Raw genomic sequence first — 23,818 nt, 5'->3', positions numbered from 1 at the left:
TAAATCTGACTTTGTTTCTTATAGGTGGAATTTTGAATCTGGAGGACCTAGTAGCTGCTGCTGTTGCCTACACCCCAGTTTTCTTATCTTCTCTTGTTCCGGATGCTTCTGGTGATTGCAGAATATGTTAGTCTTCATAGAAGTGGGACTAGAGGCTTCTTACAAAATCAGGAACTGAGACTGAGGGTTTGCAGCTAAAGCTTTCTTTCCCCTCTCTTCTCAAAATACACATAGTCAGGAAAGATCAGGTCAATAGTCCTTTGACAGGAATGAAAAAATGCACCTATCCTCTCAGTTCTGGGTAAAATAATGTCCCATTGTTTGGTGGCCAGTGAAGCCTCTTTTTATTATCATAAACAAATAAGAATAATTCCTTGAACTCTGCAGGCACACTGGCAGAATCTGAAATGAAGATTAAGTGAAACCTAAAGTCACGTTCATCTCTGAAACCAGTGGTTCTCAAACTGGTCCATCAAGTGGAAGTCATTTCATCATAATTCCAAAACTTTATTTGCCTTTTCCACTCCATTTGCTAACAGTCATACAGATTGAATTTAGAACCAGAATGAGGACCCAACTGTCTTCTCTTAAGAAGACATTAATGAGATTTGCTAAAATGGAAAACAGTGCCACTCTCGTCACTAAATTTTTTGTTTTGCAGAGAATCATTATCTTTCAAAGATTATCATTTATATTAATACATAATAAAATCATTATTTTAGTGAATTAACATTTTAAATTTTTTCTCAATTTTAATTTCTAATATGATAAATGTCAACTAATGCAATTCATGTAAATAAAAGCCTTTCAGAATCCTAAAAGATTTTTAACAGTAAGAGGAACCTGGGACCAAAAAAAAATGGAAAGCCACTGATTTAAACAAAAATATAATTAAGGGTTACAAGTTCTAGGCTTCTGATTGTATGGAGACAGCCATAATTAAGAGGCCTAAGAATTTTGAAGCTTCTTAACATCATTTTAGGGGATTTGAGGGTGTTTTTATAGATTTCTTTGGAGCAGTGTTAGGTTCACAGCAAAACTGAAAGTGGCACGTTCAGAGATTTCCTGCATACTTCCTGCCCATCCCATGTGTAGAGCTTCCCCTTTATCGGCATCCCCCATCTGAGTGGCACCCTTCTTACAGTTGATGAATGTCCACTGACTGCCCTTAGTTTACATTAGGGTTCAGCCTTGGTGTGCACTCTGTGGGTTGGACAGATGTAAAATGACACATATCTACCACTGTAGTATCATACAGAGTAGTTTCACTGCCCTGAAAATCCTCTGCTTTGTGATGGCCACATGGAAGTTCTAGTGATGAGAGAACAGAAGCTGAGATGTCAGAAGAGACCAGGTGCCGAGAAGGACAGTAGATGATTTCACTGACAGAACAGCAAAGATCCCCAAGCTTGCAAGAGACAGAGGCTGGCTAGCACAGCTTCCTTGGTCTATATCTTTTCCCTTACTGCTGCTGTCTCTTCCAGTAAATCCTCTTTTCTTTAGTGACTTGAGTTCCTTGCAACAAAAAGCCTGTGTGAAACTAGAATAACCCAAATATGCATATTATTAGGACCAGCACAGTCTGTATGATTATGACTTGAATTCGGTTCTGAACTTCATGGTAAGAGAGGCGATAGGGAGACACTGCTAATTTTGAAGACATACAAAAAAAAAAAAAAAAAAAAAGAGGGCCATTTTCAAGTTAGTAATACTTGCTTAATGCCACTTTAAGTCAATCACCCTCTTATATATGGAGGGTCCTCAAAAATTAAAAATAGAGCCAGACGCGATGGCACATGCCTGTAATCCCAGTGGCTCAGGAGGCTGAGGCAGGAGGATTGCGAGTTCCAAGCCAGTCTCAGCAACTTAGCAAGGTCCCAGAACAACTCAGTGAGACCTTGTCTTGAAATAAAATATAAAATCCCTGGTACCCGCCCCCCAAAATTGCCATATGATCCACTAGTCCCACTTCTGGGTATATATCCAAGGGAATTGAAAGGATCTGGAACAGATATTTGTACACTCATATTCATTGCAGTATTATTCACAATAGTCAAGAGGCAAAGCAACCTAAGTATCCATCAACAGATTATTGGATTTTTTAAAAAATGCCACACACACACACACACACACACATACACACAATGGAATATTGTACAGTCTTAAAAAAGAAGGAAATTGTGTCACATGCTACAACATAGGCAAACCTTAAGACCATTGTGCTAAGTAAAATAAGCCAGATGAAGGAAGGAAGGGAGGGAGGGAGGGAGGAAGGAAGGAAGGAAGGAAGGAAGGAAGGAATTTCTACAAGGTCTCAAGTAATCAAAATCATAGAAACAAAAAGTAAAGACTTATTACCAAGAGCTAAGAGAAAGGAGGAGGAAGAATTAGTGTTTAATGTTTTGTTTTTAAAATACATACATACATGGGGCTGGGGTTGTAGCTCAGTGTTAGAGCACTTGCTAGTGTGTGTGGGATACTAGGTTTGATTCTCAGGACCACATAAATATTTTTAAAAATACATACATACATACATACACACAGAGGTGGATTTTATTTATAAATGTAAAGTGAGAAATTTGCCATTATCAGGCTTCCCAATCAGACTTTGTCTTTAGATCAACCTCTCTTTTATGGAAACAGATGCAGAAAGAGGACACATTGGCCCCAATCTGATTGTCTCCATAATGCTTTTGGTATTATTCCATAATATTTCTGATTCGTGAAACCTTATATGTGTTTATCTGCTCCTTCAGTAATGACTTTGTGTAGGCTCAGGTATATAATTATTTCAGAGCTGAGTACTTTTATGCAACACTTTTGGTAGATAAACAGATTACGTTATTTCTACCTTCCTTTATGGGGGTGAGGATGAAATATACTAGAAATGAAACCCAGTGCCTTGCACATGCTAGGCAAGTGCTCTACCACCAAAATATACCCCCAGCCATTTTTAAAATTTTGTTTTGAGACAGGGTCTGGCTAAGTTGCCCAGGCTGGCCTTTAACTTGTGATCCTCCTGCCTCATCTTCCCAAGCAGCTGGGATTACAGGCATGGGCCACTACACCCAGCTCTCTCTTCATTCTTTGTAACATTTGAAATGAGGTCTTGTTTAATTTTTTTGGATGATCTTGCTGGTTAGTTTGAGATATTTTTTGGAGAAGAGAAGAATACTTGTATGGGGAATGTAACTACAGGTCAGTTTTCTTCATAAAAATTAAACTTATCAAACATTCAGTGTATGTCTCTGACATGTAACAAACATGACAAAGAATCAGTAGCTGAAATTTTAATCTTAGACTCTATTTCTATTCCTAAAGTACTGCTGTGTTTTAGGAAATAAGATATCATTGGCAAGCTTTCAAATAAAGCAAGAAATTAATTTTTTAAAGGATTAGGAATTCTTGAGGATCTTTTTCATTGACTCAGTGTTAGTAGGTGAGCAGGCAGGCAGTGTTTGGAACTGTGTGGTATTCCTTGACTGGTAAAGAGTGGAAAGTCAGGGTGATCATGGGAACAGCAAAGGACCCAAGCTCATTGCTTTCTAATTAAATTATTATTGAATATTTTAGTGTTATGTTTTGCAGGGGTTGAATATTAGAAAGAACTGATCAATAAAGGTTATTGGCCTTGCTGCACTGACTTGTACATGAAATTGAGATCCCTGTGGGTGTTGCTGCTATAATAAATACCAGAGACTGGGTAATTTACAAACAGTAGATTGATTTCTCATAATTCTGGGGGCTGGGAAGTTCAAGATCAAAGTGTCATCAGTTTTGGTGTCTGGTAAGGTTAGTCTGGTCTCTGCTTCCAAGATGGCACTTTGTAGGCTGCATCCTACAAAGGAGATGAACTCTGTATCTTCTGAAAGGAATGGAGGGTGAATTTTCCCTTGTACCTCTTTGATTCAGGCTCCTAATGTCGTTTAAGAGGACTCTGCCCTGTGACTTAATCCCTTCCTAAAGTCTTCATAAATACCATCACATTGTCAGGTAAGCGTCAGCATGCAAATTTTGGGAGGGACACACGTTCAAACTGCACCGCACCTCAGACCAAGCTCGCTGGATGGGACCAGAGGCCACAACACAGCATTTCAACCCTAGTCTTCCTTGCTGTTCCTTCCTGCCTTTCACAGAAGGATCCAAGATACCACCGAGAACTTACACTACACAGGAGCCTAGGGATGACCAGAAAACATGCATTTGAGAAAAAACATATAGTACTGCCTGTTAACTTGTGTAGACTGCAAAAGCTGAGTACCAGTTTGATTCAGCTAAGGTGACCTCTGTCACAGACAAAATCCCTGGCATCTACCTGATAGGTATATTTTTGTTAGAAACTATTAGAAAATAATGACAGTTCTTATGAAACATTCCACAAGAGGGTTGTGATTGGCATGTGATGTGTGTACTTAGATATGAGCCTGTTGTACTTTCTTTAAGGATAGGGCATGCTATCAACTTTTAAAAATATGTTGCCCGATTGATTGATTCTGCAAGGCTGAATTTTCATAGGAATTCAAAGAGACAAAAGAATTTAAAAAAAAAATCCACACATTGATAAATGTTCAAATACAGGTGGTACTTTTGGGCCAAGCTGAGAAATAGTGATAGCACAGTTCCTGGAAGGCTCACAACCTCGCTCCCTTTCTCCATTTTTATTCTTTACACTTCTCTAGCCCAAAGTGTTGGCTACTAATAATGTTGCAACTTAAATAACCTCACCATTTTTCCTCCTCTCTTCTCTTTCCTTAATTTGATCCCAAATAGCACAATAACCTTTTTCTTTTCCATCTAAATTTTAGGAATAGAATGATGCTCCATTTTGCCTGTAGAGTTACCAGTGTGTTAAGTGTTCTAGGTAGCCAGTGCCTTATCCAAGATCCATTACCTCTAACTGCCATGAATCAGGATATTAAGTGGTAGGTAGTGAGCCTCCCAGGAACTGTGCTATCACTATTTATCAGCTTGGCCCCAAAGTACCACCTACAAATATGTCTTTTTTTTTTTTTTTTACAAGTTGATCAAGTAATAGGAAAATGATCCCATTCACAAAAGTTAATAACTTCTTAAGTCTAGAAATAATTTCAAAAAAAGAAATATGTGCAACTTAGATGAAGAAAATTATAAGTTTGTTAATATACATTTAAAAATATCTTTAAATGTCAGTAATACCCAGTTTGTAGGATTAATGCAATTCCAATAAATGCTCTTAATATGATATTTCTTTTTTGTTATTTAAAAATATTATTTTACTGATCACCTAATTACATTTTTATTGGTCTAATTACATTTTTAAGATGGGAAATTAGGAAATATATCATTTATGTTAATGCATATTTTTTATTCATAGCAGTCAAATCATTTTTCTTGTACCAGAAAAGATTAGCAGTCAACAGAACAGAGTTAAATGACATCTAAACAGACTCAATTATGTGAAGAATCTAAGAAAAGGAAAAGAAGACATCTCAAGTGTGGATGTGAAAAAGACTTAATAAATGGCATAAGGCCGTTGGTTCACTCTTAAGAAGAAGGTCAGTTTAATCCTCTCCTTATGTCTTATGCCAAAATGAATTCCAGGATATTCAGAGTGGCTCTATATGTATAAAACAAGGCCTTAAACAAAGAAAAACCAAAACCAAGAAGTAAATAAAGTAGACACTTAACCTATGACAAGCAAAAAAAAAAAAAAAAAGTCATTGAAATTCTATAGAAGCAGGAAAAAAAGCTGGGGGCAATGCCAAGGACTAATAAATATTGATGTGTTAAAAATTTTTAAGTTCTTTTTTATCTAAGTTGTGATTTTAGAATGTACATATTTACTAAAGTTGAATAAAATAGTCACTCTTATACACTGATGTAAGGGGACTTTAATAGGCACAATTTAGAAAAGATGTTAGTAATATTTATCCAGAGTTTTAGAAATGCTGCACCTTTACATTGGTAATTTAATGTCTGGAAAACCACCCTAAGAAACTAACAATATAAACACAAAATATTATTAATAAGTATATTGTTATTTAATAGTAAATCATTGGTGTCTTAGAAATATAGTAAGGACTAATTAGATCAAAATCCTATATGTGGCCTTATTAGCTGATATTATGTAGCTATTAATACTTCTGATTTCAAAGACTATTTAATCACATGGGAAATGCTCGTGTGACAATGTTAGGTTAAAAGGGAGAACTTCAAAGCAGCACAAGTGTTGGTATAGATACCAGTGGTGTCATGGTCTAGATAGGAGGTGTCCCCCAAAAGCTCATGTGTGAGACAATGCAAGAATGTTTGGAGGAGAACGATCAGGTTCTAAGAGCCTTAACCTAATCAGTACACTAATTCCCTTGATAGGAATTAACTTGGTGGTAACTGTAGGCTGGAGAAGGTGGGTCATTGGGGTATGCCTTTTAGGTATATATTTTGTCCTTGGTGGGGGAAGTCTCTCTCTGCTTCATGGTGTCATGTCCTGAGCTACTTTCCTCCACCACACCCTTCTGCCATAATGTTCTGCCTCACCTAGGGCCCAGAGCAATGGAGCCAGCTGTCTATGGGCTGAGACCTCTGAAACCGTGAGTCCTAAAAATTGTTCTTGTCAGGTCTTTTGGTCACAGCAGCAAAAAAAGCTGACTTAAGGGGGAAAGATTAAAGAGCTGAATTTTCTCCAATTCTGAGTTTTTCAGTTTTATTTCAGAGAATTTTTAAAATAGGGACAGCTCCTTAAATTTATTGTACAAAAGATAATATTTATTTTGCTCTACTCTTCATAGAATATGTACTTACTGTGTACCAGATACTGCTTTATATGCTTTATAAACATTACCTCAGTCTTCACAATAGAGGAAGAAAATGAAGCAGAGATTCAAACAGCTTGTCTAAAATCATATTACTAGCATGTGTTTTAGCTGGGGTTTAGATCAGACAGTTTGTCTCTAATTGTTCAAGCTCATAACCCCTGTTCTGCTTTTCTTAACTTTAAACCAAAACCCCAAAAAGCACCAAAATGGAAAACTGCAGACCAATAATATTGTGGACAAGTGTGTGTGAAAATTCTTTTAAAATATTAGCACATGAACTTCAGCAATACAGTAATAGAAAAGTATACACCATGGCAAGTTGGGATTACTTCGGGAATTCAAGAATGAGTCAGTGTTAGGCAATTTATTAGAATAATTAATTCTATAAATTGAAGGATGTTTTAAAGTTTGTGTAATACATACCAAAAACACATTTAATTAAATTCACCAGCTACTATTAATGAAAACTCTGGATAAAACTAAAATAGAGATGAGTACCTAAACTTGGCCAAGGTTGTTTTTCTGACATCAACAATCAATGCCATATTAAATATTATGATAACATACTAAAATATGTGTTATTCCAAAAGCTGTTTTTAGTATATATGAAGTTGAAATGAGAAAAAAAAATTTCTTTCTAACTAGTAAAGAAAGATTGTGTTGAACAATCTGAGTACATTCCTCATGGTAAGCAACTGAAATACAGTTTTTTCCAAAATTAAAACTTCAAACATCTAGTACAATTTCAACTCAGAATGCTACGATTATTATTTAAAAATTTTCAGTACTGCAGAATATTTATTAAGTAATATCAAAGGCCAGAATATCAGGAGAGAGAATATTGTCAATGTATGTATTATGTAAGGGATTACTATCCCTAATAATCAAAGACCACCGGAGACAAAAGGGGAAAGGAAGTGCCTAGGCCACACCATATCCCCTGCTTCCGATTTTCTCGACTTGTTTCCTAGACCCTCTGGGTTTCTTGTTACACCCTGAGCCTAAAGCCTAGAATGTCTGGTTCCCCTGCTACTTTCTAGATGCACAGAAAAGAGCACTTTCAGAGCACAGCACTGCTAGGCTGAAGATCTGACTTCCCCAGTGGCTGCAAACGGACTAGGTAGTACAACTTTCTAGAAGGAGGGGGAAGCTAATCTCCCCTGAGCTATGATCAAAATTCAAAGGGAGAAGGGAGAGGGCTGGCAGATAAATTTCTTCTCCATCCCTCCATCCCTTAGTGAATTCTTTTCAGACCTAGTGTTTCAGTTCTGTCTATCTAGAAACCTTCCGTGAGCTCAAGAATAGCCAACTTGGGAGTGATACACTGTTCATCTTTTTCTGCTTTGCTTTGCTGTTCCCTCACTTACACTGCTGATATTGCACCTCCAAACAAAGCATTAGACTTAAGCTTTGCCTGAGGGAACAAAATAAAACAAGATTTGAACAGAGATATCATAGAACAAGAAATTAAAGAGGTAGATAAACATTACAAAAAAAGTTCCAGTTTATAAATGGAGTAATTAACACCCATTAAACCACAACCAGGTTCCTTTTGTGTGAATATGTGCATCAGTTTGGCAAAAATTGAAAAGATGGGTAACATCCAGTACTAGTGAGATGTGGGAAAATATGCCGTCTTACAAAATGGGTAGGGGTAAATGACTACGGCACTTCCTAGAGAATGATCCAGCATGTTTAATAAAACACTAAATGTACATAATAACCTTGAGCCAGCAATCTTTCCCACATCTGCATTAATTCATATGGGTATATGTGCAGAAACCTTTCCAATAAAAAATGGTAGATGAGTGGAATGTCCATTTTAAGGAGCAAGGACTTGAATAAAGTATGGCATATCCATTTTGTGGAGTATTATAGAACCATCAGAAAGAATAAGTTAGAACCATGTGATTTCTAGAAAGGTAGCTATGACATATTTTAAGTGAAAACAGCAAGATAAAGGTACCATCTATAATGTGATCCTAGTTTTGTACAACAAAACAAAACCCTATCTACATGTGTATGTTTATAATATGTCTAATAAGTGTTTAAAAAATGGTGTGGAAAGATAACACCAGACTGTTAACACTGGTTCCCTCAAAAGGAGTGAGATTGAAGGTAGAGACAATTATTTACTTTTCCTTTGTATGTCCTATATTGTCTTATATATTAGAATGAACATTAAAATTAATTGAGTGATAGACTGATAAACAGTTGGATAGTAAGGAGGAAAAGTAGAATAAAAGAAAGAAGAATAGAAATTATTTTTATCCAAAATAATTTAAAATAATTTAAAGTGTGTGAATGTTTGATCTAATTTTTCTTTGATTGGTCAATCCTAAGGAAGTAAACTAATTTATAGTCAGGCTTTTATATTATATTGTTTGAATGTTATTAGATACAGTCTTTTTAAAACTCAAATTTAGCAATGTCTATCAAAATTTTAATGGTCATACTCTGATCCAAAAATCATGCTACTTATAGAACTTTTATAGAACTACTACTCGATTTACATAAAAAACAAAATACATTTAAATGAGAAAAATAGGAAACAATATAAATATATTCCTCAGGGAAAGAACATTCCAGTATTTTCTGTGCATTCATTAAAAAGAATGAAGTTTATGAATACGTAGTCCTTTAGTAATACACATGATTTGTTAAAGGTAAAAAGTATGTCCAAGTAGTTTAACATTTTGTTTTATTATAGGTATTATTACAATAATACTTTTCATAATATCTTATCTAAACAAATGGTACCACAAGGGACCTTTAAATGATTATCCTTGTAGATTTTTTAGAAGAGCGTATGGTTTCTGTGATCAAAAATAATAATGGAAAGTGACAAAATCTCCCAAATTTTATTCATGATTATGTATTTTTATTATCATAGGAAAAGCAAATGAACAAAAAATTGGGTTCACTAGTGTCATGAAATGGTAATATTTAATTTTGTATGTATATTTTTAAATTCTAATGTGCAAACCTGCATTGAGTTCTTTTATTTTGTATTTTGCCTTGTTCCAAGAGGAATTGAGGTATCTTTGCCCAGCCAGAGAACCCTTTCAGTATATTTAAAATAACATGAACTTTATGAACTCAGTAAACATTTGTCCAAATAGTAGTATCTTTGGATAGCAAAAATAATGGGGCGGGGGGATAGTTCTGTATAGCACACTATATCTATCCTTTGTAGGGACGCATAAAAGGTGAGTGTGTGGGGTTTCACCCAAACATCTGTGTAGACAGTGATGCACATGTGGAAGTGTGTTTGTGTGTGTATGTGTAGATATGTGGGCCCTCTGACATGTGGTGCTCAGTGCTGTGACCCGTTCCATGGAATGAAAGGTTTCGTAATGAGCTGCTTCTTGGGCCTGTGCAACCTTCTCTACCCACACTGTCAATCAGCTCCTTATGGGCATACTACTTTATTTCTTTAAAACTTAGTCTGCTCTGCTCAGTTGTGAGTCTAAACTCTTCAGAAATGAGAAATGGATATGGTGCTACTCCTTGAAGGAATAATGATATGAATTTAAAAAGTGACAGGTTGAATAATGTTATTACTGAGAAAATCATTGTGAAGGAAATCCATTTGTAGACAGGCTTTGTAAGGGGGCTGGGATGGGAAAGTGGAGAATGAAAGAAGCGTGGTTGCCTGGTATATTCTCTCACATCACCTCCTGCTTTATCTTTGTGACATTTATCACAGTAACAATAAAATATTTTTTTCTAAAAAGTTACATAATCTGTATGAACTCAGTAAATACTAGATAGCAATAAAGGAGTTTATGTATCTGTCCTCCCACCTTTCTTTTTAAAAAATCATCAGAGAAAAATTCTGGATGCTTCCAAATGTTGTGAAAAGATTTATTGTTCTGTTTTTAAGCCCGGATGAAGGCATTGCTTTATTACACTTTGCAACTTTCCTTGTGTTTGACAACTTTTTTTTTTCTTTTTAAGAATAAGTGAATATTTTGCATGTGGGAGAAGCTAAAGGAGTCAAAACAGGGCTGGGCCTCCTGAATATTTGGTTGACTTCCACATGTGCATCACTATCTACATAGATGCGTGGGTGAAACCCCACACACTCACCTTTATGTGTCCCTACAAAGGGTGTATACAATGTGCTATATAGAACTGTTTATCCCCCCAGTATATTTGCTATCCAAACTAATCTCATTGGATTGGGAGGCTGACTAATATTGATCTGTTACTTACTATGCCAAGGTACTATGTCATGCACCCCAGAGATACAAGGAATGAGTAAGATGCAGTTTCAAGAAGTTTATAGTAAGGGGAAATAAATTGCTAACATTAGCAATATCTACTTTATTTCTCTAGTAGAAAATTGCCATCTATTTGCTCACTGACCAGAGCCTTGCAAGTTTTCAACTGTGGCACCATTGAGAGGAAAGGATTTGAATACAGTTTAATCTTTAAAATTGACCAACATCAAGACTCTGAACTTGATTCAGTTTTCTTCTCTGTATGCACAAAAATAGTCAACTTAAGAGTTGTAAGATAAAAATTATGATGCTTACATGGATCATAATTATGGTTGCTTTTAGAAACAAAAGTGCTGAGGCAATTGGCAAAATAATGTTAGGTATAATTCTGAGATGATACGGACTTTCTGCAATCTGATTTTGCCAAAACATAGTTATTCACTTAAAGAATTTCCTTTTGATTAATATTTTTCTTTTCTTTTGCAGGAGTTTATTTTGTCAGAAGATTATAACAAGATGACTCCTGTGAAAAACTATCAAGGTAGGGAGTTAGTGTTTTATTGCCCAGACTTTAATATATTACTTGGTGATTTTCACTGCCACTAGAAAAGACTTTCTTGTCATGGTCAAAGGAACAAAGCAGAGCAACCTTGGAGGTAAATATCACAGTTTGTGAATTAAGTTGCTGAGGCCCAACAAGTTTGAGTGACTTGCCTGTGATCCTGTAGCATTGTGTCTCAGAGGAGACTTTGGACTTAGACTTTTGAGCAGTGCTAAACGTTAAGATTATGGCACTCTTGGAGATGGACTATATTTTGCATTGTGAGATGGGCATGAGCTTTTAGGGGTCAGGAGTGGAATGTTATTGTTTGTTCTAAAATGTCCCCCAAAGTTTCATGTATTGAAAGCTTGGTCCCCAGTGCAACAATGTCCAGAGCTGGAAATTTGGAGAAGTAATTGTATCATGAAGGATCTGACCTCATCAGTAGATTAATCCATTGATAGCTGAATGGATTACTGGGAGGTTGTGGAAAATATAGGCAGGTGGGGCACGGTTGGCAGGAGTGGGTCACTGGGGGCATGCCCTTAAGCCAGGGACTATATCTTGTCCCTGACTTCTCCCTTGTGAGCATGTGCTTGCTCTCTCGCATGCACACTTTCTTGCATGCACTCTCTCTCTCCTTTTCTCTCTCTCTCTTTCTCCCCCCTCCCTCCCCCCTCCCTCCACTCCTTCCTGACTGCCACGCTGAGCAACTTCCCTCCACTATGCCTTTCCACCATGATGTTTCTGCCTTGGAGCTAGTGGAGATGGATTTAAGCCCCTGAAACCATGAACCAAAATAAACTTTTCTTCTTCCAAGTGATTTTTCTCAGGTGTTTGCCACAGTGATGAAAAGCCAATGCAGCTGGAATAGCTCTGTTAATATCAAAGTATATTTCAGAGCAAAGAATATTACCAGGGATAAAGGATATTGTTTCATAATGATAAAGGCCAGTCTGCCAATCCATCACAATGTCATAACAGTCTCAAGTATTTATGTATCCTATAATATATGTGAAGCAACACCTGATGAAACTTTAGGGAGAATTGAATACTTCCACAATTATGGTCTGAAATTTTTAATAGTCCTCTCAATAATTTGTTGAGTATATAAATATTTGGTATGACAGATAAGCAGAAAATCAAAGTATAGACGACTTGAACAACAAAACCAATGATCTTGGTCTAATCGACATCTGTAGAAATTCCATCCAACTAAAGCAGAATAGGTGTTATTTTTAAATGTACACATAGTGTTTACCAAGACAGATAAATTTGATGTCATTAAAAAAGGTTCAATAAATTTTGGTGGATTTAAGTCATATATATATAAGGTATGTTCTTTGATCAGAATGAAATTAAAGAAGGAGTCAATATTAGAAAGATCTCTGGAAAATTCCCAAATATGTAGACACTAAATAACATTGTTGATGGGTCAATGAATAAAACAAAAGAGGAATTAGTATCTTGAACTGGATAAAAATGAAAGCAAACATACCAGAATTTATATGATGCTCTTAAAGCAGAACTTATAGGTAAATTTATAGCATTAAGCACCTGTATTAGGAAAGAAGAAAGATCTAAATCAATGACTTTGGTTTTCACCTTAAAAAAGGGAAAAGTACAAAAGAAAAAAAGGACAAAAGAAGAGTGAGAGAAACAATCTAAACACAAGAATGAAAAGATAATAACAGAAGTTCATAAATAGAAAACACAGAAAAGTTAATGAAACTGAAAGCTAATTTTTATAAGATTAATAAATGTGATAAATCTCTAACCAGACTTATTAAATTATCTGGAATTTAATCTAGTACTGGAAATAATCTAAGTGACATTACTACAGAGACTGGGTATGTTTAAAGGAAAATAAGAAATGTTATTAATGGTTTCGTGCTGATAAATATGAAAAATGAAATGAATGAGTCTTTGAAAGCACAAACTGCAAAAAGACATTCAAGAAGAAATAAATAATCCTAAAAGCTCTATGTCTATTAAAATTAAATAATTTATAATCAAAATATCCCTACAAAGAGAGCTTTTGCGCCAGATAGCTTCACTGGTGGATTTTTGAAACATTCCAGGAAGAAATAATATTATGTATACACAAACTCTTTTGAAAATTGAAGAAATTAAAGACTTTCCAACCTGTATCATTCAGCTATTTGTCATTGTGAACAAAATACCTGACAGGAACAACTTTGAGGAGGAATGGTTAATTTGGGGCTCGTGGTTTCATAGGTTTCATTTGTGGTCGCCTGACTTCCATTGCTCTGGGCCTGAAGCGAGGCACAAACATGGCAGAAAGATGTGGCCGAGGAAAGCTGCTCAGCCCTTGGCAGCCAGGAAGCAGGGCTGTGACTAGATAAACCCTCTCAGGGCAATTCCCAGTGACCCACCTCCTCCAAAGTACTACTACCTACTATCTCCCAGGAGTCAATTCACCTGTCAATGGATTAATCCAACAAAGAGTCAGAGCTATAATCATTGCCTAAAAGCCCCACCTTTGAACTTTGCTGGGTCAAGGTCCATACTTTCAAAACATAATCTTTTTTTAATATTTATTTTTTTAGTTATAAGTGAACACAGTGTCTTTATTTTACTTTATGTGGTGCTGAGGATCAAACTCAATGCCTCACGAATGCTAGGTGAGCGCTCTGCCACTTAGCCACAACTCCAGCCCCAAATGTTTTTTTTGTTTTTTTTTTTTGAGGTGGGGGTGGATCTAAAACATAACAGTATTTCCTAACACTAAAATTATACAGAAACAACACAAGAAAACTATAGGCCATCGTTCTCCATGAAAATAGATGTAAAATATATTATCAAAATTTCAGCAAATTCACCATTATGATCAAGTGAGGTTTATCCCAGGAATGTAGTGTCAGATTAATACTCAAAAATTATTAAGTGGTATATTCCCCAAATAAGTGAAAGCAGAGGCTCAAACAGATATTTGTATGCACTTGTTCACAGCAACATTATTCAAAATAGCCATAAGGTGGAAGCAACCTGAAAGTCCACTGAGAGATGAATCGATAACAAAATGTGGTATATTCATACAATGGAATTATTCAACCTTAAAAAGGAAGGAAATGCAGACACATGCTACAATCTGGATGGACCTTGAAGACGGTATGCTCAATGACATAGCCAGTCACAAAAGGCCAAGTAGTGAAGGATTCCACCTCTGTGAGGTACTTACTTCAGTCCCATTACTAGAGACAGAAAACAGAATGGTGGCTGCCAACAATTGCAGGAAAGGGGAAATTGGGAGTTAGTGTTTAACAAGTTCAGAATTTGTGTTTGGGAAGATGTGGAAGTTCTGGAGCTCCAAAAGTGGTGATTGTCATACAACAGTGTGACTGTAGTTAATGCTACAGAACTATATACTTAAAAATGGTTAAAATGGTAATTTTATGTTATGTATATTTTACCACAATAAAAATATTTTTGAAGACTGAATATGTAAATTATGTAGTGCAGATGTAGTGCAGTACCTAAAACATAGTTGAGTTTTTCAGTAAATATTGAGAAATAAATCAGTGTAGATTTTTTGTTTGGGGGTTTGGGGGTTCACATTTGTTTATATGCTTGTGTGTGTGTGTGTGTGTGTGTGTGTCTGCGCGCGTGCACTGAGGATTGGACTCAGGGCCTTGCACATGCAAGGCAAGCATTCTACCATTGAGCCATATCCCCAGCCCAATAAACCAGAATTGACAAGAATGTAGAGAAATTAGAACCCTCACACATTGCTGATGGGAATGTAAAATGGTATAGCCACTTTAAAAAACAATTTTTCAGTTTCTTAATGAGTTAAAGCTGCCTTATGATACAGCATTTCTGTTCCTAGTTATATACCTGAGAGAACTGAAAGCATATATTCTATAGCATGAATGAATGCTAAGAAGCCAGACACAGAAGGCCACATATAGTATGAATACATTTATATGAAATGTCAAGAATAGAAAGATCCATAGAGACAGACAATAGATTATTAGTATTTGATTAAGGATGGGGGAATAGAGAATTGGGGATATTCCATATCTTTTTTTAATATTTATTTTTTAGTTATAGGTGGACACAATATCTTTATTTTATTTTTATGTGGTGCTAAGGATCGAACTTAGCATTGCCTCACGCATTCTAGGTGAGCAATCTACCTTTGAGCCACAACCCCAGCCCAAAGGCAGTATTTTGATCTTGATAGTGGTTGGGACTCTGAAAAGGAGGGATGTATTGTAGAAAGGTCACAGTATTAGTACTTCCATATCTTCTAAGATTCTCCATGTTTCAAATGTCAGGTTTCACAGTATCAGGCATTTGTTGAAATGAGTATCCATGGGTGTTCCCTGTGGTTCTGACTATATTGTATGGTAGCCAATCTAAAAGGGCCATCTTGTGAACTTCGGATTTGTTGTAAAATCAGAGCACCCACTTTGCAGGGTAATTGTAATGATTAAGAGACAGAATGCGTTTAAATACCTGGCACCTGTTAGGTGCTCAGAAATTGGCAGATGGTGTTACTGCCAGCAGAGTTGCATTTATCTCTCTGGACTCTGTGTGGTAATCAAAATGGGAAACTTATGTCTTCACTCACTAGCATGCTCCTGCCCCATTAGACTGCCAGACAGGTGATGTTCATTCCAGTCAGCTCTGCAGTGACTGCAGTCCTCTCCACCTCACTCTCTGGAATCGTATAATAAGAAAGCAAAAATCCTCCCATCTGTTTTGGTAACTGAGAAGCCACGAGACCTCAGCCTAAAGACTCCACTTTATTGTTCCTCACTTTGCCCATGTGTGAAATAGGGAGATGTATACTTTGGTGTAAAGAATATTTTATTCTCTTTTTATAATTCTGCCCTCCTTTCTAAGCATTTGATTTCCAAGAGAAAGCTGTTTATCTAGAATTTTGTTGAGTTTATAAAACAGTCTACATCAGAAGAACAGTGTGCTCTTTACTGTTTTTGGAAGTGCATATAAACTGACTACAGTGACTGCATTCAGAAGTCATCCCTGATGTGTTTTGTGATCATATTGGATCTGACGATTTCTAGTCCAGCAGCCCTACTGTGTTGAAGGTGGTGGTCTAGACCCTCAGGTAAAGAACTTTCTGAGTCAGTAATTCTTGGATTATTGACTCTTGGATTGGCAAAAGAGGGATAGAAGGGGAGCATTGGGAAGAGAAAGGATCATTTTTAAAAAATCATAAAAATTCAGGCATGCCTGTCTTTAGAGGCACATTCCTACCTCCGACCGCAGCCACTGTTATTCCCTGTCCCTACAAACAGCTTATATCGTCAGCTTTTTCCAGAATGGGGAGAGGAGAACAATACAACTCTGTGGACCATGCTATTCCAAACTCTTTGGGTTGCTTTATAGGTTGTCTTCTTGTCTCTTGGTTTTCAGCACATCAGAGCAGAGTGACGATGGTCCTGTTTGTCCTGGAGCTGGAGTGGGTGCTGAGCACGGGACAAGACAAGCAGTTTGCCTGGCACTGCTCTGAGAGTGGGCAGCGCCTTGGAGGTTATCGCACCAGTGCTGTGGCCTCAGGCCTGCAGTATCCTTTGCTGGACAGAATCCCTCGGTGGGAACTTAGCTGTTGACCTCTTTGATTCTTGAAAATTTGAAGTATGCACAGTTTGAAAAGTTTTGGTGCATTATTTGTTGAGTTGTCCCCATGTGAATAAGATGCTCAGAGACTTTCTAAGACATTAGTCATCAGGGCGTCCCCAGGTGGAGTGGACTGAGGTAACTTCATTGGGTCAAATACAACACACCCACATCTATAAGCCTCAGCTATCAGAAAAATTATGGTCCATGGAGAATAAACAATCACCAAAATACAGACTTTGATTTTTGTCTGTGAGTAATTTATATATAAATGTGAATGTTGTAAGCAATTCCTTAGTGCTTGGGAAAAGAGCCACAGGATTTCTATTAATTTTTAAAATATTTATTGAGAAGCTACCATGCTGGGACTAGAGTGGTTTAGCTGGTATCTACCTGTTAATGCTACAAGATTTGTTCTGGGCATGAAACTTCTCCAAGATATGTGGAATAATATTCTTATCTCCCAAGCTGCTAGAGTCCATTTTCTCAGTATGAAGCCCTGCTAATGCTGGATAATCCCCACTTCTGGGCTCCAGCAAGCAAAGTGTCAACTAGCGCAAAGCATGTGTGAATTATGCTCCCATGGCCAGGAGTAGAGGACTCTGGGATTCTTAGTTTAAAAAAGTAGAATCTCTCCATCTTCTGACAAATGAGGAAGTAAGTGGAATCAGATCACCTGTCAACAAAAGTAGGACGGCCTGTTTTTTTCATTTTTATCTCCATATTTATGAAACACCCAGTCGTTGATGCTCAACAACATGACAAAGTACATTGCAGTTTCTTTGCAGATATATGGCTCTAAGTATATTTAAGTGTATGTATATAAGCCAGTGTCATCTTATTTTTCTCACTGGAAGGGCAAGTAAAGAAGCTAAGAAAGAACATTGTAGAAGGTTATAAAAATGACAAGTTAAAAAGATCAAAGGCAAGGGAATGGAAAGCAAGATAAGCTTATCTTTGAGAAGTTAGTACTACCTGTGAATACAAGAAACTCCAGACTTGACTTTCCTAAAGCCAGTTCAGATAAGTATGATGCTTCAGTTGAAATACATGAATTTGGGGCTGGGGGTGTGGCTCAAGCGGTAGCGCGCTCGCCTGGCATGCGTGCGGCCCGGGTTCGATCCTCAGCACCACATACAAACAAAGATGTTGTGTCCGCCGAGAATTAAAATAAATAAATAAATATTAAAAAAAAAAAAAAAGAAATACATGAATTCGCATGTCTGTAGATTAGTGATTTCTTATAGTTCTAATGCTGGGGCCCACCCTCTCTTAGTCCAAGTTGCTTTAATGAATTACCATAATTCATTAAGTGGCCTCTAAACAATACAGGTTTATTTTTCATAGTTCTGGAGGCTAAGATCAAGTTGCCAACAGTTTCCATGCCTAGTGAGGATCAGCTTCCTGCTTCATAGATGACCATCTTCTCATTGAGTTCACACAGTGGAAGGGGCAAGGGAGCTCCCTGGAGAAAGTCTCTCTCTCTCTCTCTCTCTCTCTCTCTCTCTCTCTTTAGTTGTAGATGAACATGATTCCTTTATTTATTTATATGAGATGCTGAGGATGAAACCCAGTGCCTCATGCAGGCAAGTGCTCCACTGCTGAGCTACACCCCCAGCCCCATCTGGAGTCTCTTTTATAAGGACACTAATCCTGTTCATGAAGCTCCACCCTCATGACTCAACACATAAGCTCTACCTTCTAATACCATCATAATGGGAATGAGGTTTCCACATGTGACCTTGAGGGTGGCATACTTAATCCATGCACACCCGTGAACATACACACACATTCACGCACAAAACTACCGATGGTGAAGCATGTATTAATTAATTGGATTATGGTAATCATTGTACCATATATACATTTATCAAATCATGACAATATGCCTTGAATGTATACAATTTTTGTCAATTAAATATATATTTTTTTAAAAAACAGGTCTTTAACTCCCTCATTTTTCTGATGAGCCAGTTGACACCCAGAAGGTGTCCCTTGCCTTATTTGAGACCATCTACCTAGTAGCTTGGAGATTTACCACCAGATCCCAGGTCTTCTGCCTTGGACTCCTGCTTTTATCCCATTGTACTGCACTGGCCTAAAGAGAGCAGAACTACTGGCACCTTAGGCTGGCTTCTATGTTACTAGCCAGACCTAATGATGCTTCTTCCCTATGTCTTTTGTTTCACCTACCCAAGCAACGGAGTGTGGGAAACACTGCAGGTCTTATCTTCAAGATGGTGACTTTTTAAACCATCTGAAAATGAAAAACAAAAACCAAATAAGCAAGAATTAAACTTGCACTGACGGTGATAGTCTATGGTATAAGATTATCACCACCAGATTCAAAAGTCATCATTTTGTAACTTTTTCTTTTGGCCATACCGTGTGACTTACCATGCAGAACATCATGTTATCAGATGTCAGAAGCCTGTGCCTGTGTGTGTGTACTTGTGTACGTGTGTGTGTGTGTGTGTGTGTGTGTTATAGTCAGGTGGTGGTAATGGTGCTGGTGCTACTGGTGGTGGGTTAAGCCTCTGGGCTTCAGTTCCTGGGCTGTGACCATCTAGCTACCCTCACTGTGAAGGCAGAGGGGCGCTGCAGTACTGCTGCAGACAGGCTCTTACAGAAGGTTCCCTGACCCCTGCAAGCTTTGCCTTGCCAGATCCAATTTTGGAGCCATACTGCCAATCCTTGCTCCTGGCTATTTTTCCAAGGCTAAACACTGATGGCATGATAGTTTTGTGTTTTTGCCAGAGGTCTGAGCCAAGGACTGTGGGACTTTTCTAAAGCTGGAGCTTTTTTCTTGCAGCTGGCAGGTGGATGGGTAGTTAATGAGCAAGCTACTATAGTTCTAGGGTTCACCCCTCCTCCTTCCCCTTTTCCTGCCATCCCACTATTTTACAGAGTTTTTAAAATTTTGTTTGTTTGGAGAAGCAAATATGCATTTAAAAATAGTCAAAGTTCAGGCCGGGGTTGTGGCTCAGTGGTAGAGCGCTTGCCAAGCATGCATGAGACACTGGGTTTGATCACGGCACCACATAGAAAAAAAATGAACAAAATAAAGATATTGTGTTCATCTACAACTGAAAAAAATTAAAAAAAAAACAATCAAAGTTCAAGTAGAGAGTAAAGGAAGACAAACAGACCAACCATTTCTCAAATTGAATTATGAATTTCCGAATAACCTTAAATACTTTGGTTCTTTGGCTACATATGTGAAGCTTCAAATATTAAGTGATCTATAATAGTAATAACACAATTAACAATCATAATAAGGAAGAAAAGAGAAAAGAAGAGGAAAAGGAAGAAAATATATATATTGCAGTCCCTGAGAATATATGAGGTGATTTTACATACATTACTTCATTTACTATCAAACAATAGTGTGCAGTAAAGATGAAATAACCTTATCTTCTGTTTTTATAGTTAGCAACTAAGGCTGGGTGAGAATGAGACTCAGGAAGGTTACAAGTGGCTTGCCCAAGGCAACGACTGTTAACTGGCAGAACCAAGATTAGAACTCGGGAATTATAATATTTGGGCTAGTCTTTTGCACACTGGATATAGCAGAATGGGGATATTTCCCAAAGATCCAACAGCAAGGAAGTGGCAGGAAATAGAAACAAATGTATTCCTTCCCTACTTCACTTACTAATCTTTAAATTTGTAAATACTTTCTGTAATATTCAGAAAGTATTATAATGGATACTCTCATCCACTGTTAATTCTTCTCTGCCTCTTTGCTTTCTGCCTCTGTTTTCTTTTTTATTTACATATGACAGCGGAATGCATTACAATTCTTATTACACATATGGAGCACAATTTTTCATATCTCTGGTTGTATACAAAGTATATTCACACCAATTCGTGTCTTCAAACATGTACTTTGGATACTAATGATCATCACATTCCACCATCATTTATAACCCCTTGCCCCCTCCCTTCCCTCTCCAACCCCTCTGTCCTATCCTCCCATGCTCCCTCTCCCTATCCCACTATGAATCAGCCTCCCTATATCAAAGAAAACATTCAGCATTTGGTTTTTTGGGATTGGCTAACTTCGCTTAGCATTATCTTCTCTAACTCCATCCATTTACCTACAAATGCCATGATTTTATTCTCTTTTATTGCTGAGTAATATTCCATTGTGTATATATGCCACATTACTTCTCAGAAGATGATATTTAATCAACAAATATATGAAAAAATGTTCACTATCACTAGCAATTAGAGAAATGCAAATCAAAACCATCCCAGTCAGAATAGCAGCTATTATGAAGACAAACAACAGAAAGTGTTGGTGAGGATGTGGGGGGAAAAGGCACACTCATACACTGCTGGTGGGACTGCAAATTGGTGCAGCCAACATGGAAAACAGTATGGAGATTTCTTGGAAAATTGGGAATGGAACCACCATTTGACCCAGTGGTATGCCTCTCCTCAGTTTATACCCAAAGGACTTAAAAACAGCATACTACAGGGACACGGCCACATCAATGTTAACAGCAGCACAATGCACAATAGCTAAACTGTGGAACCAACCTAGATGCCCTTCAGTAGATGAATGGATAAAAAAAAAAAAATGTGGCATATATACACAATGGGATATTTCTCTGTTTTCTAGAACAGTTTAAAGCATATTCTAGACCTGAAGGAAGACCTGTTGGTATCTTATTTTTGACAGTGTTTTGATCATATTTTTTTAATGTTTTCACAAAAAATAATTCAAGAACTCTTCATTTTAGGATTTTCTTCATGTTGGAGATATTTCCAAAATGTCACTCTGTATGGGCTAGGGCTGTGGCTCAGTGGCAGCACACTTGCCTGGCATGTGTGAAGCACTGGGTTCGATTCTCAGCACCTCGTGTAAATACATAAAGGTCTATCAACAACTAAAAAAAAAAAAGGTTACTCTGTAAAGTGAAATGTCTTCCCTCCAAATATAATCTCTTAGATTTATTCATAGGCAGATACACAGTTCTGAAAAGCTATTAAGATTATCTCAATTTCTTCACATCATAGTTGATGGCAGTCACTCTAAGCTTTGAGGTTGTACTACCATTTTATTCTAACCCTTTTATAAATAGGTTTTGTTGGATTCATGACTTTTACAGAATAATGCTATTCACTTGTGATTGTAAAGACTGTTTAGTGTCAATTGAGTTTGTTTTCATCTTCATTCTTATAATTAAAATAAATGTAAAGCGGTCATTTTCCTTATCAACCTTATTAACTATTTTACATATGTCTGATAACTTTCTGGCTCATCATGTCTTAAGATCATCTTGTCCCTTTTTTGTACCAGTCATGTAATTATCTGTTATTTAGTGAGGAATAATAATCACAGATATCTATGAAATAATACATATGTGTTACTTTTTAAAATAAAATAACTCATTTTTATTTCTAATTCAAAATTTCAAATTTAACATGGTAGGATTTTTAATATATTTTTATATATTTATTTTTTAGTTGTAGATAGACACAATACCTTTAATTAATTAATTAATCAATTAATTAATTAATTTTTATGTGGTGCTGAGGATCAAACCCAGGGCCTTGCATATGCTAGGCGAGCACTTTACCACTGAGTCACAACCCTAGCCCCACATGATAGGGTTTTTACTTCTTCATTTTTGAACTTGTTTCTTTGATCTTGGGCTGAAAATCTTTATTCTTAAAACATCAACATAACTCCTTATTTGCTTTATCCGATGGCATTATAATGACAATAAGACTACTGAATGATATTTTGAGGTTTAGATGTTCTTTTATCCTCAGAGTATATTCTAAGTATGTACATTCAAAATGTTGTGTTTTAAAGTCGCGTAAAATAATTTCACTCAACTATGTGGTTATATCACCAGTTTGGTAGTTTCATTTATTTTGCTTTGTTTTCAAATTGGGAGATTTTTCATATATATATATATATATATATATATATATATATTGCTAAGCACTGTCAACCAGAGAAGCTTGTAAGAATCTCAGTGTCTAGAATTTTTAGTGAGGGCTGGTCATGTAGACAGCTCCCACCTGGCACATACCAAAATTCCTGATGCACGAAAGGAAAGCAGGTATTCAGCATAAGCTAGTTGGAATAGTTAAGACACATTGAACCACTCTTATCAGTTAATGGTGGGAACTTACCCCAAATCCAGGTTCCCAGACACAATGCCAGCTTTGTAAGCAGGCTTGCAAAGGATAGAGTCTGCCTGCTGGGTTAATTCTTTTCACGCAGCACCATTTTTATTTCTTCTTGAACTATCCATTCAGAGTCCCATTCAGATTTTGCCTATTTTTCTGTCAGATTTCTGGTCTTTTTTTCTCCTTGATTGCTCTTCTATATTAGGGATTTGGGCCCTTTGTGGCAGAAGTTACAAATGTTTTTTCTAATGTATCTTTTGTCTTTGTTTATATTATTTGTTTGTGTTTCTAAGGTATAGCTTTTCCTACCCCAAAGAAACCCACTCTCTGGAACTTAATATTTTCATTTCCTACGTGGAAGTTCCTAATTGATTTGGAATTTACCTTGGTATGTGATGTGAAATACAGTCCCATTTTTTCCCCCAAATACATATGTAGTTTGTGCCAACATCATTTTATTTCAATCCATCTTTTCCTTACTCATTTGAAGAGCTGCC

At 36.8% G+C, this 23,818-nt stretch overlaps 1 protein-coding gene and 1 long non-coding RNA gene across 3 annotated transcripts in view; one reads left to right on the top strand and one right to left on the bottom strand.

Annotated features, from left to right (window-relative positions):
- Positions 1–23,818, top strand: part of Wdfy2 (WD repeat and FYVE domain containing 2) — a 154,008-nt gene that overhangs the window by 88,232 nt on the left and 41,958 nt on the right. For both annotated transcript variants that reach the window (XM_015484254.2, XM_015484253.2), the window contains exons 4-5: positions 11,507–11,561; positions 16,968–17,118. In XM_015484254.2, coding sequence (XP_015339740.1) covers positions 11,507–11,561; positions 16,968–17,118 — 206 coding nt within the window. The remainder of the gene's footprint in view (positions 1–11,506; positions 11,562–16,967; positions 17,119–23,818) is intronic.
- LOC125616140 lies at positions 1,502–16,645 on the bottom strand. Its single transcript, XR_007346765.1, has 3 exons — positions 16,507–16,645; positions 5,424–5,426; positions 1,502–1,515 (listed from the first exon to the last, which is right to left on the bottom strand). It is a non-coding gene; the product is annotated as an uncharacterized LOC125616140 (long non-coding RNA).

This window comes from Marmota marmota, unplaced genomic scaffold (assembly GCF_001458135.2).
Source record: "Marmota marmota marmota unplaced genomic scaffold, marMar, whole genome shotgun sequence".
In the NCBI taxonomy this organism is placed as follows: domain Eukaryota; kingdom Metazoa; phylum Chordata; class Mammalia; order Rodentia; family Sciuridae; genus Marmota; species Marmota marmota.
This window is presented reverse-complemented; position numbering and strand designations above follow the sequence as displayed.